We start from the raw sequence: 25,716 nt of genomic DNA, 5'->3' as shown, positions 1-25,716 counted from the left end.
GTCTAAATGTAGGCATGGATGACTGCTGTCTTCGCTGAATATGAAACTGTTACGTTAAAGTTCAGCATACTGCTTGACTTGACCGAGAGTAACATGATGAATGAAGACATTCATTTAGCTCAGGCCCTTTTGGGATGTTTGAAGCCATGCAAAACTCAAAATGCTTATTTATTCCTGGGCTCTCAACAAACTTTTTTTTTTTTGAAGTGTCAGCTTTCAACTGAAGAGAGTAGGGAGTTTATATATATATATATATATATATATATATATATATATATATATATATATATATATATAGTACATGGTGTCTAAAACTGCAGGCGAAAGCAAACTCCAGGCAAAGCAGATGAAAGATAAAAGAAATTAAATACGGTGAAAAAAGTCTGCCAAGGCTATCACAGTAATTGCTGATTAACTTTCTGTGGAATGGGTCACGTTTTTACGTTTATTCTGTACAGTGGCGATTAAAAGCACTGGATAAAGTTTGCATGTAATTTACAATTTTTTGTGTGTTTTCTTCCAGATCGCCACCTGCCACCAGAATCATGGATCCCATACCTGCATAAATCTTTGTTTTCCATAAGTTTAAGGAGTAGACGGGGCTCATGCTGAAATGATGAATGCATCGCATGCTCCAGCAGACACCAGCAAGCTCTGATACCCGTCTACTCGACAGCTCCCTCACTCTTTTCTTCGACTTGCACTCCTCTTAAAGAAAGATCACAATCTTCCCCCAAGGTTTTGGCGGCAGCTCAAATTCCTGGAAACTGCATCGAGATCTGGATTCTAGAGACGAACATTCTATTTTTGGTCCAGGATAGACCAAGAGCCTTTTGAAGAAACGGCTGTGTTGAAATTATCATATTCCCCCTCTTTTACTCTCCTGCTATTCCTCAGTCCCAGAGGCACCAACTGATGGAGAGACGAAGGAGAGAGTCTGGATAAGGACAAGAATTAGAGCTTCAGAGAGAAAAGGAGAAACTGCATATTGCTTGGGAAAATTGAAGTAGGGCTACTGTGAGGATTATTTACCCATTGAGCTTCATATACCAGTTTAGTGGTATATAATAAGTCTTGTTTACTTTTGAAATCTGTTATTCCCAGTGAAGCTAGGCCTTAACTTTGTGATTCATTACTTTTAAGGCATCAAGTACAGAAGGGAAACTTGGGAACTTTGAGCATGACAAGGGGGTTAAGATTCATGTGTTGGCCCCTGTGGCCTCTGGCCCTCTTTAGCCTGCTTACTACAGTGGAGATGCTGGAATTCGGCGGGGCACCCGGCCAGTGGGCACGCTACGGCCGGTGGGAAGCTGGATCAGTGGGTGAGCTGAGCTTCAGTCTTAAGACCAACATCAGCAAAGCCTTGGTACTCTACCTGGACGATGGTGGGAACTGTGACTTCTTGGAGTTGTTGATTGCCGGAGGGCGCCTCCAGTTGCGGTTTGCCATCCACTGTGCCGAGCCAGCCACTTTGCACATGGAAACACGGGTGAATGATGACCGTTGGCACATGGTGTTGCTCACCCGCAACTTTCGTGAGACCCTGCTAATGGTGGATGGGGAGACAAAAGTGGCTGAGGTCAAGTCGAAGAGGAAGGAAATGGCGGTGGTCAGTGACCTGTTTGTGGGCGGGATCCCGCCTGACGTACGTCTCTCTGCCCTGACGTCCAGCACAGTGAAATATGAGCCACCCTTCCAGGGCCTGATCTCCAATCTGAAGGTGGGGGAGATGCCTCCGACCTTGTTAAACAGCCAGGGCATTCAGAGTGACTTGGAGTATCTCTGCACCAAACAAAACCCATGCTTCAATGGAGGGTTTTGCTCTATTCAGTATGGAGAAGTTCACTGTGACTGCACCCACACTCGTTTCAAGGGGAAGTACTGCAAGGAAGGTAAGAATCTGTCATACTCTACCTTATCAATCCTGTTGTTATTGCATTGTTGCTGTGCTGTGCTGTGCTAGGGAATGGCAAGGCATGCTGTGCCTTAACATGGCAACTTGTAGTCAAAAATATAATACCATTTCGTTTGCTGTTCTTGTCGCTTTGTAGCGATTTAGTCCTATGAGGTGTCGGTGTTGTAATACTTTGTACAGAGTATTGTGAGTTATACATTTCTGATGTGCATACAGTTTTTTACGTCTCTTGCAGAAAGGTCAGAGAGACTCATTTCTCTGGTGAGGCAGTAGGAGGTCTGTGTTCTGGTAGTGTTTTAAAAAGAAGTGCTGATCCAGGGAGGTTGAGAGGCTTTCTGAAAACGGAAAAGTTTCTTGACTTGAGAAATTGAATTGTTGAACAACACTTTTTTTAGGAATTGTATGAGTCATACAGAAGTTTTAAACATTGCGCAGGTGCTTCTTTTAATGTGGCTGGGATTTCTTTGAAAACAATATTTAACATCACAGCTATTGAATATTTCATATGCAAGATCACACATTGTAGACTCGTTTTTCAGCTGGCATTCTTTCCTTCACTTTTTCTGTGTGAAGTTCCTCCATTTTTCGTTCTTTCCCTCTGTCTTCTTTCTTACTTTCCATGCCTATTGTCTTTGGCGCACACCCTGCTCTTGCCTTCATTTGCTCTTGGGATGTGCTCCTGTGCTGTCAGCTCATGTCAAACTCTGTTCTGTTTTAAACCTCTGGCTCCCTCCTTCACTGACACATCCCATTTCCATATCTGTGGTTTTTCCTTCTCCTTCACATTCATCCATCTCTGTTTCTCTTCGTCCTGCAGCATTTTTGTTCGCTCGCGCCCTACCCTCTCTTCTCAAGGCTATCGGGGCTTTCTACCTCTCTTCACCTCCCCTCCTCCACTCCGTCTCTCCCGAGTTTACTCCCTTACTCCACTTATCTCTCTTTCACCTTTAGCCGCTGTCAGCACTTCCCACTCGTACCTCTCCTCCTCCTGCACTTATCTCCCCACGTCTTTCTTTCATCCTGTCTGCATCTCCACACCTAGCTTGTGAATTCTCTCATTCCCTATGCAGCCATCAGAAATTGCTCCATCTGTCTTGATCATTTGTAATAGGGGGGAAAAACAGGGGGAAAAGCCCTTCATCCTACATTATCACCATGGCTTATTAATATTGCATTGCGACTTTGAGAATAATCAATAGACTCAGTAGTTCCTACCTTGTCCTGTGTGATGAAATGACTTGTAATTACAGAATGTTCAAAAGGTAGATAACCATTTTGCCAGCAGTTATGTGCCAATTGTTTGAAGTCTTGCATTTTTGTGGCACTCACAGATAAGCTTTGACAGAACGAAAAAGAAATCGACTCAAACAAAATATTTTGTTCAATTTTTTGTCGGAGCGTTGCTTTTGATAGATCCGAAGTAATAAGAATAAAATCAGCACGCGGCCATGATTTAGATCAAAGCCTTTGAATTATTTTGATGTAGAAAGTTTAGAACCGTCTTAAACAGCTAAAAAGCACTGTATTGTTTTGCTTTTGCTCTCTAAAGAAGCCGAACAAAAGCACAGCCCTTGATTTCTTGAGGATGAGCTGTTGCTGTTTAGAGGCCCTATAGCGCAGCAAATGTCACTGCTGGACAGCCATATAGGTCTGTCTGTCTGTTTCCTCCCGTCTCTCTCTCATATTTCACAGTTCCTTTAATTCTTCGAGCCTTTTCTTCCTTTCTGTCTCAGTACTCTGTGTCAGATTGCTGTGTGGTTGCTGGAAGCAGATACTGCTGCCTGGCTCTCGGCTAAATTGAGAGCAGAATACCAATGCAGTGCTACAGTGACTGCAGGAAACATTTGTCCTTTTGAAATGGAGAGAGAGTAAGATAGAGGGGGGGAGAAGGGAGACGGAGGTAAGGAAGAGAGAAGCACAACGAGGAAATTAGGGAGAGAGCAATGGCGCTAGTGAGAAATGGAGAGCAGAGCAAGAATGAGGAGGGCAACATGAAGATATTCATTTACTCAGTGTTAATTTATTTTCAGAGATGTTCTTTGGTTTGAGGACTGTAAATTGGGTCATTATGGCTGACTGCCAGTGCAGCGGTGTATTTATTCTTTTTATCTAACACATGGGTGGGAATGTAAAGGCCTTTCTCTCTCTCTTTCAGTCAGTTTTAAGACCCTTTAGATGCCTGTACTAACAAATCCATGTCTCGCTGTGTTAGCCCTGTGGTGAAGGGGCCATGTCAAAGGAAAGCTTATTTTAAAAGGCTTCTGCCTGCTTACTTCAGAGCGGAAGAACGCATCATTTCATGGTAAAATTTTTAATGATGAGATGTGGCACTTGGAATACATTTATATGTCTAGTTCTAGATGATTCATGATGCGCCAGTCGAATCTTTCAGGCATTGAGCTGATGCTCTTCTTCAGAGATTTACAATCAGTAAAATAAGCTTAAATTCCTAGATCACAAAAATAAGTAATGCAAAGAACCCAGAAACACTGCTTTGCATTATTTTTTAATAGCAATAAGATCATTATGGCTGCTTTATGCTGCCTTCAAAGGACATAACACATGCAAGATTAAAAACTAGCATTAAAGGCAAAGTTCACCCAGGTCACACAGAATTACTTTCTCCCTAATTATTTCTTGTGGTATTTACATAAGCTAATAAGTGATACTGTTTGATACACACGTTTTGTAGTCTTAGATTTCTACTTCCACCTTAACAAATATAGCAGTAGCTGGAATTTATTGTTTTTAGGCAAATGTATTTTTTTTACGTGATTCAACAAATACTTGAAGAACAAAATACAGAGAAAAACAAATATAAGGTGCATATACAAACATTCGCATCAAGACACATTTCAAATACTCAGCTTTAATAAACAGTGACAAAGAGACGGAAACAAAAAACAGGCCAATATAATGAAGTCGGTACATAAATTGTCAAATAGAATAATAAGCAATATAAAATGGGGCTGCAAGTATGCATAAATAGGTACATTATGACAGTAGCTAATAATCACAGCAATCAAGGTTCTGCAGATTTCCAACTGCTTCAGAAACTCAAAGGTAGAGAAATTTCATTTAATCGTAAATTTTATTTTATTTTTTTCAGGCGCAAGAGACCACAATAAACTATTAAGCCAGAGTTGGTCTTGGTCCGTTTACTCATTTCGATAACCCTGCTCTAATGTATGTATGTTGCAGTAATTTTCTTTTCTGTGTTGAAGGAAACAATCTGGGGATCTGCCTAAATTGATGCGTACTGACAACCTGTGTATCATTAGAAAAGATATTCAGCTTGGGCATTTGGGCAGTCCTATTGACCATTTAAACATTTCTATAATGGATACATCAACAATACAGGGGTTATTCTTTGATATTAAGGTTGTTTAATGGATTATGTTTGAGCATTTAGGCAAATCTCATTAATCTCGTTGCTTGTCCGCACACACAAGGCTTTAATGCTCTAATGTTCTGAAAAAAACATACCAACTATCATTACTTTTTCTATTAAAGTGAGAAGTTATTATTATTATACTTATGTATTTTTAACAGAGGTGGAAGTAGATAAAGATAAGGAATATTGTATGTGTACAAATACTACAGCAGTATTTTGCATGCAGGTAGTCTCATGTCTTCAGAGGGCAGAAGGATTTAAGATTACATTTCTTTTTCTGGCCACATTTTGAGAACCATACTACTTATACCAGGTGTGAAGCCCAGTCTGTACATTATTATTATTATTATTGTCCTGTTGTGACAGCACAGATTATGTATCTTGTGATGTACTTATAACTAAAAGGGTTACATGTGGATTTTTTGAGTTCTATAAACTGAGTAGGTATCACTTTTCATTATTTCTAATGTCTGAATCGCAACATTGTGTAATACTGGATTTTACCTTGATTTTTGCATCTGTTTAAAGTTATTGATGTATCACGCTCAGTTTAGAGGAACAGACCACAAGAGACATTTTTCTGGTTATTTTCTCAACTCTGATTTAAAAATGATATGATCACATAACATTAAACACATCTTGCTGTTTAAGATTTATTAGTTATTAATTTATCTTACTTATAAAATTCGGAAAATTACATTTAGAAATTTTAGCACCAGTTTGTCCTTCCGGAAACGATGTCTTACTCCAAGTTATTCACAGACAAAGCTGCCTTTAACTTTTTATAGGGTTTGTTTTCTTAGTAAATAGTTATTTGAAACACTGTTTGAAGTGTCTGTGTTTTTGTTTTTTTTGGAGGCAACTATACATGGAAACCTTGCCAGTCAAATACACATGCTGCAAGAGCTGGGGACAAGAAAATAAGAATGAAAAGGGTTGTCTCTTCAGTTATTTATGAATTTTGAGAAGTCTAGTGTCAAGTAGACCCACCATGCTGTGTACAGTTTTTAAAAAGACATTTATTCCAGCACCTGAAGTAACAGCACCCAGTAAAATGAGAGAAGCCTGTCTCTTTCTGGGATTCAGATGCTAGCACCTTCCTTTCAAGTATCACCCTGTGTGTAAAGACAGAGTGCAGGTGGAAGGAAATTACAGAGGCGTGGCTGTGGCTTGCTGTTTTGTTTTAGGAAAATGCAGTGTCAGGTTATAGCCGAAAATCTTTCCTGGATGTAGCGTTGCTCTATTTTCAGCTCTTTTTGTTAGTGTTGCAAAGCTTCACCTGGAGCCTTCACTACGAAGGAAGTTCAACATATCCAGGCTATCTCTTCATTGTCTAGCCTCACTGAGCTAACAAAAACAGTCATAAGTGATCACACCAAGCTGGTTATTAGTTTATTAGGTCAACACAGGGTTTCTGAATTTAGCTAGTAGCGCATTCACAGAGCAGTCGAAGGCACAAACAATTTAGAATCCCAAACTAATGAGGTTTTTAGCTGTCCATTGTGCTACTGCAGCCAATGCCAGGGAAGAAAGCTGGCACAAATTTTCTGTGTTTAAACTATTTTAATGTCGATTAATAGGCTCATTAATATCACTGCCTCATAGAAGACTCGACCTGTATATAACTACAGCTGTATGTAAGTTACTTAAATGTAAGTTTTTTTAATGTAAGATTCAGGTTGATCATTTTGCAACACACGATTGTTTTACAAAGTTATAGATGTAGTTTCTTCATGATGCTAATAAAAAGAGACACTATTTAAAGAATAAATAATCCAATCATAGAAACAAAGCTATTTTCATAATGATGTGAATGATGAATTTAGTAATCTGACTTTCAATCTCATCCTTCTGCTGTGTAGGGCAGCTTTAACCTTTCAGTTGAAACTCCGGCAGTGTTAAATGGAGTTCAGAGCAAGTAAAGAACAAACAGAAAAACATCATTCAAAATGTGAAGTAAGCTTGCTGCAAATCTTACAAGGTCAACAAAAACAAGACTTAAAGTGCTTTATCAGTCTCTGTTAGGATTATATCGCCACATAAAGGCCTGTAGAAAAATGAGATGGCTTTGAAATTGCTTGCAGCTCTAAAATCTCTTTCTCTCCAAAGAAACCATCTCTTTGTCCACATGTCGAGGTCGGTGAGATCCTCGAGGAACAGTAATGGCATTTTCCAAGATAAATGATTGGTCAGTAGGCATTGCTTTTATACATGATGATCTATTACCTCTTATGTAACTTGATGAGTTACCATGACGATGTAACCCAGTAAGAGGCAAACCCCTAACGTAGTCCTGAAAACAGAAGATTCTACTTCTAAACCCAAATCATAGTCAATAGTACAGGCCTCAGGTGTTTCTCTTGACTTTACCAGTCTAAAAGAATAATGTCATTGCCTGCTGCTTTTCTTTAATTGCTCCTACTTACCTTAAACTTGAGGTGTATTGTATAATTTTAGTAATAATTTTTGAGTCATGTTTTATTTTGAGTTTTATATAGAGCAGAAACAATCTGGAATAGTGATTTGCCCATATCGCTGACTTTTCATCCAACCCGACTAGAGTGGCTGCACTGTTTCGGTTTCTGATTGCTGTTCATATCATTTAAAAAATGCTGTTAGCCAAAATAAACAAATAGTCTGTTTACATTCATTGCTTTAGGATGGAACCAGACATCTCAGGTATCACACAACTTGTTCAGATTATAACTAATGTAAAGCGAGCATCTGCAGCAGACCTTTGAAGGGACGTGTGTTTCAAAGAATCTTGACACATTTTGCAAATGAAAGAAATTTAGGAAATGGGGAGCAAGTGTGATGAAAGTTAAACGTACACAGATAGCTTTCAGGATGTAGCAGTAATTAATGGCTCTGTTGAATTTGTAATTGTAGTATTTGTCTGATTTTTTTATTTTTTTTTTTTCATGCAGACTCTGTGGCTGCCACTCAGAGCAGCATGTCATTAATAGAGAAACTGTTTATGCATGAACGGGCCAAAACGGCCTGATCACATGGAGGTGGAGAAGAAGCAGTGGGATGTGAATAACCAAAACAATAGCTAATGGGCATTTGCAGAAAGAAATAAATATAAAACAGATGGGCTTCATGGACTCCAGATAATTTTACAAAACTGGAGGAAATGAAAATCTTCCAAAAAGAGACAAATAAGAAGAGAAAAGAAGCTGCATGTTAATTTTTAAATTGTTTATTAATAATAATTGGTAATACTGTGTTCTGGACTTATGCATGAGTTGATTAGATGCAATCTGCAATCTCCATGCAATCGGATATCCGTCATCATATTTGGCAACCGATTTTAAAGATTTTAGTGTGAAAGCAAGCAAAATTGCACCATTTTCAACCAGTGTAATTGAACAAAAACATGAATGTTTGATAGACAATATTGTCTTGGTAAAAAATTCACTGTGATTGGCAACCGGTAGAAACTGGTCCTCAAGTATTTAACAATTTATTTTATTAAACAATCTCTTCAATACCAATTACATGTCAGAGGCTGTCGGTTCCCAAAAAACAAACAAAAAAAACCCCCACAACTGTAAACCAATTTGAATATTCTGTGCCAGAGTTGAGTGACTGATGGTTGTGAGGCTGTATAGCTATGAAGGCTGGATTTTTTTTTTTTAAAAATAGAACAAAATAGAATCCATATTTTAATGACAGCAAACAAAGAAATGTAAGGTCTGTCAAGTGCAACATTAACATATGGATGGACAAGATACAGAGAACGTGTGGTGATCAGAAAAAAAAAAAACAGAAACAAAAAAACTTTCCATCCGTCATCTTCACTGATAGCAGCTGTATGCTCATGAATATATGTCTTTGGAAGTGGCAGGCTTTGATGTAAACATTAGAGCATACCAACAGAGAATAGAGTTTGACATAAAGAAGTGGCTTTCAAATGTGCCTGATACGGAGATGGAAAAGAAAATAGTCAAGCTTTTACCTTGTGATCTCAACCACGTTGTGCTGCATAGATTTTCTCGAAAGACTTACTTTCAGCATCCGCGCTTTGATGGCCTGTCAAGCAATTCGGACAAATTATTAAATTAGAAACTGCTGGCCACAGAGGAGCTAATTCAGTGCAAAAATACTGCCCTCCCAACTTTTGCAATCCTTTGTAATGATGAATATCAGCCCAAAGAGGAAACGGTGAAATCTGAAAATTGAATTTGACAGTGGAGGTTTTGTAATCCGAGGAGGTTGTGCCATTTCATCTCCCTTAAGCACAATTCTTTTTTAAAATTTTATCCCACTGCTTTGTAGAGTGTGTATCTTCTGTTGCATTGATTTCAATACCAGTGATCCTTTGTCCATGTGTATCACTGACAGACTTTTTGCATATTTATGCTGTTCTGGTTAAGTGGGAAGTTGGTCAGACAGGATGGAGGTTGAAGTTGAACATCACACAGTCAACCCAATACTTTCTAAGCTCATCTGATACCACAGAGAAAATGCACATCGTACCTCTCTGAGGAGCGAGCTCACGTACCACCTGAAACAGTAATGTGCTCTATGTATGTATTTATGCATGTGCATTTTCACTGCTATAATCATCCTATTAACTTGCATTTTGTAATAGTCATGGTCATGCCTTTTACCATTACAGGTTGTAATTAAAGCCGCTATGTCCCTCTGTAGGCCATTGTGTTTATAATTGATGCCGACCCTGGCTTTGTTCTTGTGTTGACCTCCAAGCGGCAGTGCAGGGCAAGGCAGCCATGAGCTCTCAAGTCAGGGTAATTGGAGGTTAAATGACTTTGTGAAAATGAGTGCCGTGCTATTAATTAATTAATTTACTCATCAAACTGTGAACAGTCTTTTCGGTTGCCGTCAGACTTGCTCTGCACCTGATTTTAAAGGTGTCATGTTGTTTTCATTTTATTGTGTATGGCCTCTAAATTGCTGTGTCTACATAACTTGACATACTCAAGCAGTTAGAAATCTTAAATGCGCCAGTCCTCTTAACTGTTCAATGAAGACATCGAATTCTACATGTCATAAATCCCTTCTAAGTTGACATAAGAATAAAACCAAGTCTGAAAACCATATACAGAAACTAAATGTATCCATCTTTGTTGCTTATTCACTTATCAGTTTGCAAATGCATGTGCCAGTGAATTTAGAGGGCAGTGCAGTCGCATTACTCAGTTGTCCCTCTTAAGGAAACAGATAGGCCTTTTGTTCTGGCAAACAAAGCTGTCGACATAGGCCAGGTAATGCTTGCAATTACCTAAAGCCATGCACTCCCACACGCATCTTGAAGGACTTAAGTCTGCGTCTGTTTTACCTGTGTAACTACAACGGTTGTGTGTTGGACTGCCAAAACGCCGGTGACCTACATACAGTGCTGTGCCTGAATGCATCCTGAAGACGCTGACTAGGGACTCAAGTTATTACTGCTGCACTGCTAATGTGTTGCTATCATTAGGCAGCCTATGTACACATGTTTGTAATAGCCATAAGATGGCCAATTCATGATTTACCCCAAACAGTAGTATCAGGAATGTAAATAACTTTGCAATCTTGGGCAATCTATTGACTTAAGTGTAAAAATATGAGTTCATACAACCACTCTAATAACAGTGCACTTTTGGGGACATTATCAGCACCTGTGGTTTACTTTATATTCCTTAATCCAATCAGTAATATAGCATAGAATATTTTTTTTTGCTTGTGACAGGGAACGATATCCCACAGTGTCTCATATAATTGGATGTTATCCGTCTTTTGGCAGTGGAATATAAACAGTATATCACCATTTTATAAAGAATGATTGATGCAGCAGCCCTTCTCCACTTGGCATCACCAAATAGAGTTGTGTTTAAAAACAGCTGCTTAGCTCATTACTGCTCACTACTCTCCGGTTCACTTTCATCATCACTTTTTATTATATATGGAGGTATAAAGCAGAAACCTGGGTCCCTGAGGAGCACTGCACTTAACTGGCCTGGACCCTGTATGTCGGGAAGGCAGCCCATGCCTTAAAGCAAGAAGCGGTGACCTCAGGCGAGCCTCTAGCTGCAGAGTGAGGGAGAGAGACAGTTGTGTGTAGGGAGTCAAGGCGTCAGCTTCACACACACATGCACACACACTGTCCTTTTTATAGCCTGTGGAGATGTTTTAATGCAGTATACCGTGAACAGATGCTGTTTTCCCCGACAAGCCAGAGTAATCTGGTTTATCAGCTGTTGTAATTCAGGAACGATAAGGGCTCAGCACCCCTCTTAACACTCTAACACCCATAGATTTGACATTTTATACACTTTAGCTCAGCATTGTTTTTAGCTAACACTTCATATTGCTTTTGTATCTCCAATTTCTTTTCAAAGTGAAAGCCTAGCACTTTAACAGTTCGTACTGCAACCTCACATTGCCCCATTGCAATGGCCTGCAATCCTGAAACTTTGAGCTGCATCTATACTGAAAGAATGAACATTTCTTCTGTTTCTATGATAAGCAGAACTTTGGCCCTGAAGCCTACCAGCAACCTTTCTTGTAAAATTGACATAAAAATAAAATGCAGAATACTGGAATGGTCAAAAATGATACTAATATTAATGCTTCAGACAATTATTTCACAAAATGTAAGTTGGGTTTGGTGGGACATTGAGCTTTAGTGGTTTGTGTCGGGTCGGACGCGACAAAACAGGACTGGGACAAAGCACAGAGGATGCCTGAGAGAGTCATACATCATGGTGATAATTGCTCCCCACTGGCAAGCACAGAGAGGAGGTGGAGTGTGTTGGGGGTGAGTGTGCAGTTGGGAAGAGGGGCCCTCACTGCCTGATAATTGAACTCCCAATTAAGTTGTCCTGTATACATAAATAAATATAGAGCTAATGAGGGGGCCGTACCCCATAAGGCCGGCTGAAGAGGTTCCATAGATAACCCTATCAGCAATATGTCTGGCTGTAACGACAGCAATGTCTTTTTGCCTTCACCAACAAGCTACACTGATAAAGTCTAATGAAGCAGTTTGTGCTTGAGGTCTCCACTGGATCTGATTGCTGAGATTTTGTTGGTGTTTATCAAAGCTGCTGTGTTACATCTCTGCTGCTGCTGTGTGCTGTTGGGACATGATGTTTGTAAAGTAGCTGTCATTAGCTTTCTATCATTATGGCTCTCTTCTTCCCTCCCCTGTGCTAGTTGCCCAGTAAGCATATACCGCTTTTTCAGTTTGTCTTGTTAGTACAGACACAGATGGGAAGACCATTGAAACATTATTTTTGCATATGTGCATACTGTATATTGCATTGCTCTAAAAGTTTTTACTTAAAATATTCAAGTTTGTTTATAAAGAGCAAGAAATATTGGCTTTTGCAACAGCAGAGTCTGATATACTGAACATCTGTACATGTAGCTTTCCAAGTCCAGTCCCTTGATGAGTTAGCCTAGCCGCGCTCGACCCATGTTCTGAAGACACAGGGGTCTAGGGCCGCTCGACAGGGAGGGAGGCGGGCTAAAAGGTTGTCTTTCAAATCACTCTGCAGCAATTGGGTAGGTATACAACCAATCAGCGCAACGAATAGGCTGACGTAGTTCCTAGAGCGCCGGCGGATTGTGGCTAAGTCCCATTAGCTTCCCAACCAGCGGAGCCAACTGGTATATTAAGGATTTGTCATATCCCGTCGGCATAAGTCCAAATACGTCTTTCTTCTCAATGAAACACTTCAGTGCCGTCCTTTGTTTATCTTTCAAGTTGAATTTTAGCTTCAGATCTTTAAGGGCTGTGGCCAAAGCCGAGTCGAAAGATAACTGTTTATTGTGCGCCGGTTGTTTCTATCAGAATCGTCGCGCCTCTGTCGTCACTGAGTTACGCCCGCCTTCTGACTCTACACTTCATGGTGATTGGTCCGGCCAGTTTTAGGAGAATCCAACCCCGAGCCTTATGGAGGGTAACTAGACCCACCCTGGCAGAGAATTAAATTCGTTGCCGTGGGTTGTCTAGCGCGGCTAGGCTATTGATGAGTATGAATGGATTAGGCAATCTTTAAAATGTCATGTTATTTAAAATCAGTGCTGTACCACGGTAACAAAAATGAGAACAGCAACCTCTAACAAAACAAATCCTGAAACAGTTTTAGCATTAATTCAAATACACAAACAATGACTGGTTGATTTTATGGTTGCAGTTGTTGCCAGGCCTTAACTCTTGTAGATACAATTTTTCAAAAAACTGAACCAGCTTTATACTGTCAGGTAGAGATTCAGAGGGTCATGACTTTATTTGAGAATTCAATTTATGCAAAGGAAGTCTTACACTGTCAAAAAATATGCAATTTTAGATGAAAATGTCCCTATAGTAAAATCTGGTTCTAAGGTTTCAAAGATAGATGGAACTAGATGGTGGAAATACTCAAATGTAAGGTTGGAATGAGTAAATGGACTGTTAAATATATTTTAAAAATCTACTTTTTAAAATATTGCCATAATAGAAATCCAGTAGTTTCTTGAGCAGAACCCTGATAGCTTGACAAAGATGGAGCTGTATGAAATAGTAAGAAATAGTAAAAAGTGTCTGAATCACCTGAAGGTTTGAAAACATACCGAAATTTAAAAAAATAAACCTATTTGCTTAAACGACTTAGTAGAACCAAAATTCCTCTCTACAAGAAAAAAACCTTGTTATTGGGGTCTTTGTCCCTTCGAAGCACGTAGACAGCCTTGATCATTTTGGTACTGAAAGCATAGTTGTTGCTTTTATGCTTCTTTTCTTGTCCACAGGCGTCCACTTGAAAGACTCTGTTGCATACATACATACTGTCGAGCATACTTACTGTTATTGTTGTAGTGTAGTCGCCACATGGACACAAACTTTGCATTGCATGTGGACGTCTGCACAGACTTGGGTAGAAGACAAATAAATGTCACATGGACCCTTACACACCTGCAGACACAAGTAAAACACTCGAGTCATTGGCCACCATAGTCAAGCACTGACTGGCTGACAAACATCTCGGGAGGTTAATGCTTATGTCAGGGGTCATCAGATTTGACACTGGATTAAAACTATGAAATAATAAGAATATTATAAACTAAAAATAATGACTGAAATATTGAAGGTGCACTCTTTGAAAAGCTATCAGGAAAACATTTTTTTTAAAGAAAAAATTACTTGGCAACGGTATCTAAAGTGGTAAGGCTGTTTTTTGTTTTTATGTTTTAAATGTCTAGCATAGTGGCATTCACATATTTGCTTCAATACTGTCAAGCCTCATCTAGGAGTGTGACAGAGTGACTCAACCTCTACAGGGTCCCCCAGATCCTCAGATGAGATTTCACAACTGCTGTCTTTATTTACTGACCAAAATAACAAACAAATCTATGTGAGAACACCAGAGATAACCAAACAAAAATCAGCAAACCAAATTACAACCTCTTTTCTCCATGTAAAACATAAACGGGTCAAAGAAGATCAAAAGAAAAGGCAGGGAATCAGGCCATCCACATAGCAAAAGCTACAGGTGGACAGACAGTATTTAAGAGTGGCTGGTTGGAAAAGAATGGAGATTTCTTTTATCCTGGACTGCGGCAGCATCCTCGTAGCTCCTAATATTGCTGGCTATTGTCTGACAGAAGCCAATCATCTGCAGCTGGTTAGCCGGTCAACCAATCTCTTCTTCGTCCCTGCTTACTTATATTACCATGAACACACAGGTGTTCACACCTGACATGCATCATGCAGACTCCTAGCAAAGAAAACAGCCTTATAATGGAGCAGAATGAACACTGCGGTTCTAACAACCGCCTTATAAAGTGGAAAGAAATGACTATGACTGTATCGCAGAGCTAGTTGAACACCATTATGGACCTATCGAGTATATATGTTCCGGTAAGACAGATTTACTAAGTAAATTAAACATTTTTAAATAGGACAATTGTGTTTTACTTTGCTTGCTACTGTCCATACAGCCACCAGTCATCGAACATTATTCTTCTTCTCTTTTTTTAAACTTATCTTATTTTTGGCTCATTTCTACTCATCACTCCCTCAGACTTTTTTTTCTTTAGCCTCAATTGTGTAGAGCCTTTTTGCTGGCAGAGCAATCCACAGTTCAAAGGACACATGCTCCTGGGCCTCTACTCTCCACTTGATAGATTCCCACCTTCCTCAGACAGACAGCAAAGCAACATATCACTATTTAGTCATGGCTTCCCAATGTTCCCCAATTCCTTTGAAGGGTATTGCTTATCTCAATCTCTGTGGTCATGCTGTCTTCTTACACCCTGCTCTCATAGTTTTTCCCCTGTGCTTTTGCATTTTGAAAACAGACAGCGACCATATTAATCTACACTCCAATAACCGATTCTGATCCGGTGTTAAATTAATCTTTGGTGCGCTTAAAAAAAAGGAGAATGTGGTAACAATTGCTGCAGATGAGAGACTTGCTTAAGTCCCTAATCCCCTAATTCCTCCCAAATTTTTTTTTTTTGCACTGTATGAATACTTTTATGCAGATTGCCTCTCCTTGTGGAGGCAAAATGCAGGCATTACTGGATTAAAGTGAGGTGTTTAAGTTTCCTTATTCAAACGAGTCAGTGAATGTTAAGCACACTCAAAACATATTTGCTTTGACTTGGATGTTGCAGAGAGGTAGTAGTGTAGCATGTAAATGGGATGGGTGCAATCAAGCAAGAGGCTTTTAAAAGGAAGGTGTCAATCTGATGCTTCCTGCCCTCAACCTTCTTCACCCTTTTCTCAGGTGAGTCTTTACTGGTTTGAAGGTCGCTGCCGGTGTGATCGGCCGTCACATGCAATTAAAGCTCGCTCTCTACCCCGGCTGTCACTCCACAAGTAGAAAATTGATCAGGAGGTCTGACTCTCTCACATCCCTGTCACATGTCACTTGATATCCATCCCCATTATCACTGAACTGCAGGAGAAAGGGTAAACAAATGGGAAAACAACACATTGTCTTTGAAGGTAACCTTTGTAAACATTTAGCGGTAATACATATGGTTGTGTTTCCTGTAATAAATTAGCATATGGTGCATTTCCACAGACCATGTGTCGCTGCAGCATTACCATGTAAGCAAACATGAGATTTACAGACGGGACCGTTATCGATCATTTGCATGCCTGTATGTGATTACAAATGATTTTTTTTAAACAAAAGATGAAAATCGACACACATCTCTGTGGAATACATGCGTTACAAAGGTTGTGCTGGAGGAATACATTAGACTGCTTTTCTAAAGAAACAACAAAGCAAATCAATACCTTGTTTTACTGTGTCGACTCGCCGGCATCGTTATCCTAATGCACTCACATCAATGGCTCTAAATTTCATATGCATAGATTTTTGAGTACTTGGTGCACAGCTTTATGCAATTAGGCTTGATTTCTCTTTTTCAAGATTAAGGTCTCCTGACTATTTGTGTACAGTGTTAATTAACAGACAGACAGCTTCCCAGAGGCTGCAGTCTCAGTCCAATGCAATTTCCCCAGATAATGCCTACTTCAAGAACATTAAAGCTATTTAAATCAAGCCTATGTATATACTTAAACTAAATAGCTCTGCATTGCATTAAGAGGAAACATGCAATGCTGCATTCAAACATCTACGTAGGTAGGCACAGACCTTGCTGTAAAGCGATAACTTGGCTCCCAAAGCCAAAAGAAGGCAAAACCTGTATTTTCAACCAGAGCAAAGGGCTGCTCATCCAGTACAATGAATTCAATTACTCCCTGAAAATCCTTTTGGCTCGTTGTCGCTGTCTCGAGAAAATTTCTTTGTCCTTTTAAAAGTATCTTTCAGTGTTTGTTTCCTGAGCCACCTGACTGAACTCACTGTGTGAGCCAGGGACATTGTAGTCGCGTTTTGCTGCAAGTTGTGCTCTTCCTTCACACTCAGTCTGGAGTGTGAAGGAAGGTGGAGGTGGCAATAATGTGTCTTTGACCTTGTTTGCCCACCACCCATCCAACCAAAAGAAGAATCAAAGATTGGATGCTTAGTATTGCAGACACCGTCAGTGCTTGCTAGGTTGCTGGGGTAACCTTATCAGCAATGCTTTGTGAGTCTTCCTATACATATTACAACACCGCCAATAACAACAACGATGATGATAATAATAATAATACCAATAATAAAAATAGTATATTTTGGAGGACACTAAGAATCAAATACATATTTACAAGGGAAATGCTTGAACATCTTTATAGTAACTCTTATGCATTGTTTCACATTAAGTTATGCAGTTCCTTTATTCTTGTCTATGCCCAGCCATATGTAGTATTATACTCTGATAATGTTGTATATTGCAGTTTCCATAAAAATGCTTTGTGATGATGAAAGGAAAACTGCACTTACTGTCCATTTCTCTCTCATATTTACTTGCTCTGTTGAGGCCTACATAAAATATTAATAGTATGTTTCATTCTTTGTTTGATTATTGCACTCCATTCTTCAGTATTCTTTTATATTTTACTGTTTTTCCTGAAGCTGCAACAACTAGATTATATTTGTGATTTAAATAGTTTTAACTTGCATTGAATACCCCAGCTTTAATGAGTTGATTTTTGGTGTGATTGCCTACTACTTGGCTGCTTACGTAGCTTTTTTCACTTAATCTCTGATGTAGCTGACTAAAAGGCCTTGGTTTCTAGGATTTTGGGAGGTTGCTTTTTGTTTTTTTTAAAGCAGTTGGTTTCCCAGTCAGGACACTTTACGAACAACTGAGTAAAACCATGGTATACATTTCATTCTCATGTTTGAAATGATAACACTTTGACTGGCTATATGAACTGTTTTTACTCAGTGTCTTTAGGTGTCCATTTCACAGCACAGCAGCTGGCTGGACCGGGATTTTGTCATTAACGGCTCATTTGACTAACCTGAATTTTCTTAGTCGTTTTCACAAATCGCCGGACTGTCAACTTCTACTTCAAACACTGTAGCACTGTAATCCTTTACTTTACAAAGACCCCAAGATACAGTAATATGACAGTGTCGATATATGGCATAGAAACGGTTCCTATGCCTTCCATCATATCCCACAGTGTGTCATTGAAAATGCAGGTGCAAAATATCTACTCAAGCTTGTAAAGGAGAGGCCTTGATCTCAACATGTGGGATTCAAATTAGCCTTTTGAGACTACGTAAAGGAACTAAGGTGCCATCACTGCTGATTTCTGCACAAACAGGGCGGTATTCATTATTACTTTATAGATCTCTTGCGAACCGGGCCACTTCTATGATATTTATTTATTAATTTAGTCTCCCAAACAGACGGGGCCACCTGTGGAGTTAATACAACGCCGGCGACATCAAATTACTTCGGAAATGAAGTCTGATTGCTGATGTGCCTGCTGCTGTAATGCCGTCACTCAAGTTGCAAGCTGTTTGTGCTTGTGCCTCATCAGTGCTGAGTGAGATTTCACAACATAGAGAATGAAACTTAGCATATTTTTATTTTTTTTTAACTACTTCATTTGGGGTTGAGTATTATTAAATTAAATAACAAAATCAGGAACTGCAGCAATATGATGAAATGTAGTTTGTTCTATAAAAACATGGACAGAAGAAATATTCGCAGGAAGCTTTTGGATCGACCACGTGCTGTGTTGGGACAGTATACACGGCAGTAGCTAACTTTCCATAGCAAACACAACTGAGATGACCAAATACGAGCTATAATTAGCAAATGGTGAGAGGAACACAGAATTTGCCATAACTGAAAGTTCACTGGTTTCATGGCAGAGAAAGTGGTGAAAGAGTTCAGATAGAATTAGGAGAATGAATCTGGAAAGATGGCATTAAGTACACAGCATTCATTGAGATATAAAAGGAGTACTTTAGCTAATTGGTGGACAGAAAGATGCTGGATGATGCATTGTGACAGTGGCAGTGACAAAATCGTCTAATACATTAAGAAAGGGCTTACGTCTGTGATGGACTGTCCAGGGTGATATTTCTTAGGGAAAACTAAGCAGTCTGAGAGACACACCGTGGGGGCTGGGAGGGAAGCGCACTGTGTGTCTGTGGGAATACACAGAAATGCCGATCAAGGGTGTTTGCAGAAAGCATCAATGCACCATTTTGCTGGTGAGGCCTTTAGCATGGGTTGATAGATTGAGCAAAAAACGTTCACCAGAAAAATAGACAAAGTAGAAAAGGTCTCTCAGCGTGTGTGGTGACGTTTCACCTTCTGTCCTCTGTACATCCAGTCCCCCCCGACTGACAGAACTAATGTTGCACCACACAGACATGTTGTCCTTGGTAACAGTTTTCTGTGTCGTCAGCATCAGTTTGATAATGCGATTCAAGAAAGCAGACTTAGTTTTCACATTCTGAAATGACTGTTGTAATTATTCAGTCTTTCCGTTTTAGAGCACTCATCACACCATAACACCACTTTTTATTCACAGGCATCTTTTTTTCAGCAAAAGGACTTAATCACACATTTCCATAAACACACAAACACATTGACACACATCCTCTGGCGTCACTGCTCACAAGCCAAGCAGGACAGGTAAATATTGACTCACAGTCTTCTCATTAAAGGGCTTTTTGACTATCAGACCCTGAAAAGGACATATAGTTCACTAATTGCAAATGGTAGAATGCCAGGGGCGGTGTGTGGTGGTGATAATGGTCACCCTTTATCTTATTTTCTCCCCCTAGTGTTGGCCTATTGCCAAGGCATAACTTAGACCAAAGTGTCGAATCAGATTTGAGGTCATCCTGGGTGTTAGGAATTACACGATTTCACTGCAAACGCGGAAAGCATAGTTCATGTGAAAATAGGGTTAATCTTGTTATGCTAGGGATTCATGCCAAGTTTATACAATGGGCACAGCTTCTAGTCCCATTTTCTCTGCCAGCTGTTGTCTCTGAATTCCACTAAGCCATGCATTTTTATTTATTTTTTTAATTATCGTTACAGCTCAGAGTTACAATAAACATAAAACCTCCCCCTAACGCTTGTTGTTTAGCCCTGGTTTAATTTAGGTCTAACATTGAAACAAAGTCACACAAAGTCAACAATGCCAATTATGAAACATTGCAAAGATGAGACAGCGTAGCTGAAGAGTAAGCTCGTAAATATAGAGGCAAGAACAAGGGAATATATAGAAAGAAGGAACAAAAGACCTCACAATCCCACAGAGAATATTGTTCTGCTGTCTGATCAAGCTTAAAAATACTATTACCTTGTTGTCACTGGAGCTGTTCTCCCTGGTTTGACTCTAGAAGATGCACTGACCTTTTCAGCACTTTACCACATCAGGTCTATTACGCGCCGACAGTTCACCTCTCCCTTTTCCTTACAAGAGGATAATACCAGCTCCCTTTTTTATTGTGATGAAACAGCCAAGGTGGCTTTAGTGTGATTTCATTTGCCCTGCTCTCTGAGCTTCCATAGGCAGCAGTCCTAACGGTCACTTTACCTGAAAGCAATCGTCAGGAGTGATGGTTACTTTCGTGTGTGATTAAATATCATTATATCTGAACCCCATTATTTTTCATTGAACACAGAATGGTGGAAGGATACCAGCTTGTACAGACAAGAGAGTGGATTATCTTCCCTGTTGGACTTTTAGCTAGATGATCAGAACACAAAGCTTCCATCAAATATGTAGTGGAAGGGATTGATTGAAGCTGATTCTGTAATCCATGTAATACTTGGAACATTTATTTTACCTCAGCCACTCTGTGTCTTGGTTGTACTGTATGACCAAGGATTCTCTGCTCTTGTCTTTGGTTCTTTATTGCCACTGGAGGTGGTTAGAGCACTGAGATCATAGTGAGTCAGAACTGTGTCAGCAAGGCTTCCTCCCACTGGAGCACCCCATCCATCCATACGTCTATTTCAATTCAGCACTTTTTTGTGTGTTTTTTCTTTTGCAGCTGTGCTGCTAAGCAGTGATCATGTCTTATATATGTACAAAAAGCCTTGGCAAACACCATCTGCATCATTCTGCCTGTGTAGCTTCAAATACTATAGTGTGGAACCAAGAATCTCAAAATGGCTTCCTGAGTGATTTTTCTAAGTATGGGCAGATGGGGGTAAGAATTAATTCAATGCTTTATTTATGCTGCTAATGACATCGAGGCTGTTTTGGCTCTTGAGAGAGGAGCGCAATCTTGAAGTGAACAGGCAAGATTTGGACCGGAGAAAATATATTTTCCTGTGACACTTCCAAGGCAATGAGACACAATAGTTCTACCCACATAGCTGGTAATGAATGATCAACCTAGTTCAACCTCGTTCTTTTATCCTCTTCCGCTGGGGTGTTACTGTTAAGCTATGACTGTGGTGTATTTTTACCTGTATAACACAGTTATTATGTAAATATAAATAGAGACTGATACTTTATTGACACGCTTGTGAGCCAGACACATATACCTACCCAGACACGGATTCCACATGAGCTGATGAGGGAGAGATGGATCTGTTTTCTCCGTCTGTCTTCAGCCAGGTAACTACTGTGATATGGCCTGGTTTTGCTGTGATGTGTGTGTGGGGCTGTGTGTGTTGTCGCACTGCACAGGTGGCAGGCAGCAGGGACGGGAACAGGCCAGTGAGCAGGTAGAATACCACTGAGGTGGAAATAACAGTCTGGACTCCTCTGCTGCTTTGAGAAGTCTGGCATGAAATGCTGCAGGTAGTGCTGACCGCACACTGTTGCTCCCCCTGTGCTTGACAGAGTCTGGTACAGGTGTATCCATGTGCATTTGTACATCGTGGTAAGACATACAGGTATTCACTAACATAATGCACAAACAAGGACATAAATACAGATCCATTTACCGTACATTTGTTATATTTATGTGTATGTAGCATCATTTATCAGTATAAATGCTTTGACTGCTGGTTAGTATTAATACTTAATTGTGATTTATACTTTCATTGATTTTCTTTATTGATTTAACATTGTTTCCATGGGTGTTTCCCATTATCACAATGTTACTTTTAATCCTAAAAGCTTTTAGTCAAATCCAGTGATAGTGATAGTCAATGTAGTTCATGCTTACCGTCTACGTGTACTAACGAGCTAGATATAAACAGCCTCTCTCCAGATTCAAAAGAGGAATTGGAACATAATTATAATCCTAACATCTGAGCAGTGTTTGTTTACTTCATCAAACTTCCGATGAGGATAAAACCCTGTTTGGTGGAGCTGTTAACTACTGATAAAATGTGACCCAGACCATGCACTGCCTTTTGTAAGATGTCAGAAGGCAAAACGGTTAAAAAGCACTGCTGTAATATTTAACGTTTTATTATTAAAACTTGTCATATTATTAATTGTATCAAATTTTCCACCTTTAAAGTAACTAAAGCTGCCAAATAAATGAGTGGAAATGCAAAGTAGTATAAAATAGAAATACTCAAAGTCCAAGTACCTCAAAATTGTTCTGAAGTCCAATACTTAAGTGAATGTGCTTAGTTGCTTTACACTTCTGTCAGTGACTGTTCGTAGTTGTATATTTGGTTACTTTGGTTAATGGTTTACGTTTATAGTGCTTGAGTTTATTTTCTTTATTTATCTTTTCAGTTCAGTATGTAGTTATGAACTGAATTTTGGCTTCTTCTTTAATATTTGGTTGCTATGTCCAAGAAGCTTTATTTTACTGCTGGTAGGGCTGCAACTAACGACGCGTCGACGAATCATCTGAGCACGATACGTCATCAAAAGCGGAAGTGGACGCGCAATGCAACAGAAATTTCCGTCCGACCGGACTGCGGAACACGGACGTCTGCGTTTAGATACAGCTGTATAGTAAACGCTGACATCCGCGCTTATGATAGATCGCGGATGTCTGCGCTGCATCGTGCATACATAATACATGCACGATGCAGCGCCGATGTCCGTCTGTGTTCCGCGCTCCGGTCGGACGGAGATTTCTGTTGCATTGCACGTTCACTTCCGCTTTTGATGACGTATCGTGCTCAGACGATTCGTCGACGCATCGTTAGTTGCAGCCCTAGCTGCTAGTAGAATACATGTCTGGGGCCATTGTCTTTAGTTTTTTACCATTTGCCCCTGACCAAAGCCACCACACAGTGTCCAGCTGAGAGTCCAGCTGCTGTTTTTGTTGCATCTTAGGCAGGTGCCATCGCCAGAGGAAATCATAAATTGTCCAAAAGTTCATGTTGAGTAGCAGTCTCAAACTGTGCTCCAAACAGTTGCGGCAGACGGACGAAGAAGGGCAACACAAGTGAGAAAATAAAAAAAGCAGACAGCTGGTAACAATAGTAAAGTCTTAACACCTATTATTGAGGGCTTTAGTTTATTAAAAATGGATCATACTCTTGACTCTGTTTGACCTGTATGTGTGTGAGCGATCAAGCTTTTTAAAATGTGAAAGTGGCTACAAGGAAGAGACAACTATAGGACACTTCTTTTTATTCTGTCTCCTCGAAAGTCCCTCTTTTGTTCTTCGGGTTTTGGCAGTGAGCCTTAAGTCCAGTCAACTTTCACTGCAGTGATTCGTCTGTGACACATCAGTAGCTCACAGAGCTGCTCAACACTCTCATCTAAGAGAGTTTAGAGGGGTGAAGTGAGGGGTGAGCATAAGTGCCTTTGCTAGGTATTGTGTAAGGCTTGCCTTTGCTTTAAGCTGCCACATCAGAGGCAGTTCTCACTGGTAAATAAATCCATTCTCTCCAGCGGACAGACAGATCAACAGACAGACAGATATCTGTGCATGTGGGGTATATGTTCATTAGTTCTTATGTGTAGACATACATTATACATTGGCATGTAAATTCAAGATAAAATATTTAAGATTCTTCGCTACTTCTAGGTCAGGAATCAAACTCAAGGAAGTTAGCTCCTTGGATAAAATGTAAAATTTCTCTGAGTTGCTTTCTTCTACTGAAACGGAGCTCATGACTCTCAGGTGGATTTGATCCACTCAACAGAGGCTGATCAGGTATATGAAGTTGTGGCTTTTGTTTTGCCTGTTATGTTGTTTTCCTGTGCCTATGGTTTGCTGGTAATCATTGATAACTAAGTAGCATTGTGATAATAATGGAAACAATGGCTTCTGAATGAGGTGAAATTGTCAGAAGTCAATTGTTGTTATAAGAAAAATGTCAAACATGGGCAGAGTTAGTTTCTAAGGGGGCAGTTCATGGTGCTACATAAATTAAATTAGTTGTGTTCAATTTTGACTGATTGTACTCTGGGTATACCACCAGGTGATCAATACATCTGGCTTTGTTTACCGAGACATTAAAAAAAGCAGGTTCATCAGAGATGCACAATTTGCTGAATAGAGAATGCAAGGCTCCAGTTAGCAACAGCGCTATCAAAATCTGAGGAATTATCTCCGCCCTGATCAGGGTGACATGCCACTCCATTCTTGCTCCACATGCTCCATCCACAGCTTTGCACCTTTCTGGACAAGGATTCATACTGCAGCAGGATAGTGACCTCATCCCTCCTGAACATTTAAGGGCCACATGAAGCTAAACGCTCCTGACATTACAAGAAGTGTTTTGGAACAATGTCAGATCATGCTGGGCTAACATGGATTAGCAAGGAGTTCATACAGCTAAAGTGTCATAGATCTAAAGGGGGACATACCAGATACTAAGTTATTGTAAAATCCATGTTCATTTGTCTGTTCACTGACAGCTCGTTAAGCTGATGTTACCATTATCTTAATGCCGTGTACTTTTAATAAGTAAAACTGTTTTTTTTAAATAGCTTTATAAATATTCATTTAATTTTGCTCAGTTGAATTTTGAACATTTGGAGCAACATTGAACTTGACCTCCTTCTGATTTTCTCATTGTGTTGGCAGAAATGCTATTTTGACTTCCCACCTCTAATTACACTTGCCTCTTCCTTTCTGGCCTCCCATGGATCTTTTCTATTTGATGACTCACTGACCCCCGTACTCCCATACAAACCTGCACCCAGTCTTTTTACATACCGCCCACGGCCAATTGCACTTCCACTCTGGTGAACAAGACCGAAACAGTGGCTTGGTGTAACCCTCTCTACATCACATTTTGTATTCCATCCCTATGGTTCAATGAATACTGTCTGGGATGGAGAGGAGCCTATGTTCCTGTTGCCACATCCACATAGGGGAATGATGAATGTTTCAGTCCAGTAGGGGGTATTGAGGGGCTGGAGACAAGGTCAAGAGCTGGTTCAGGACAATAATGCATAAATCTCAGGTAGACATGGACATCCTGAATCCCTAGCAAGAGCTGGAGTCACATTTTGGGTGCAGTACGGCCACAGGTCAAAATTCATTCCCTCAAAAAGATTAAAACGCATTCAGTCATTTCTGCATATAGTGTCTAGCAGGTGTTTCATACGATCTGTGTCGGGCAAACATAATGTTCTATTCTAAATAAAACCTCAGGTAAACTTTATGTACTGTGCTGCTACAGATGCTTTCATAGCAGAGAGATTTTTTACAAC

At 39.9% G+C, this 25,716-nt stretch overlaps 1 protein-coding gene across 1 annotated transcript in view; it reads left to right on the top strand.

The window, feature by feature from the left end:
* nrxn2b (neurexin 2b) overlaps positions 1-25,716 on the top strand; it is a 704,661-nt gene that overhangs the window by 89,873 nt on the left and 589,072 nt on the right. The window contains 1 exon segment of the mRNA XM_051943965.1: positions 524-1,892. Coding sequence (XP_051799925.1) covers positions 1,181-1,892 — 712 coding nt within the window. The 5' untranslated portion in view covers positions 524-1,180.

This window comes from Acanthochromis polyacanthus, chromosome 23, assembly GCF_021347895.1.
Source record: "Acanthochromis polyacanthus isolate Apoly-LR-REF ecotype Palm Island chromosome 23, KAUST_Apoly_ChrSc, whole genome shotgun sequence".
In the NCBI taxonomy this organism is placed as follows: domain Eukaryota; kingdom Metazoa; phylum Chordata; class Actinopteri; family Pomacentridae; genus Acanthochromis; species Acanthochromis polyacanthus.
Note: the sequence above shows the minus strand (reverse complement) of the source record. Positions and strands in the feature narration are given on the sequence as shown.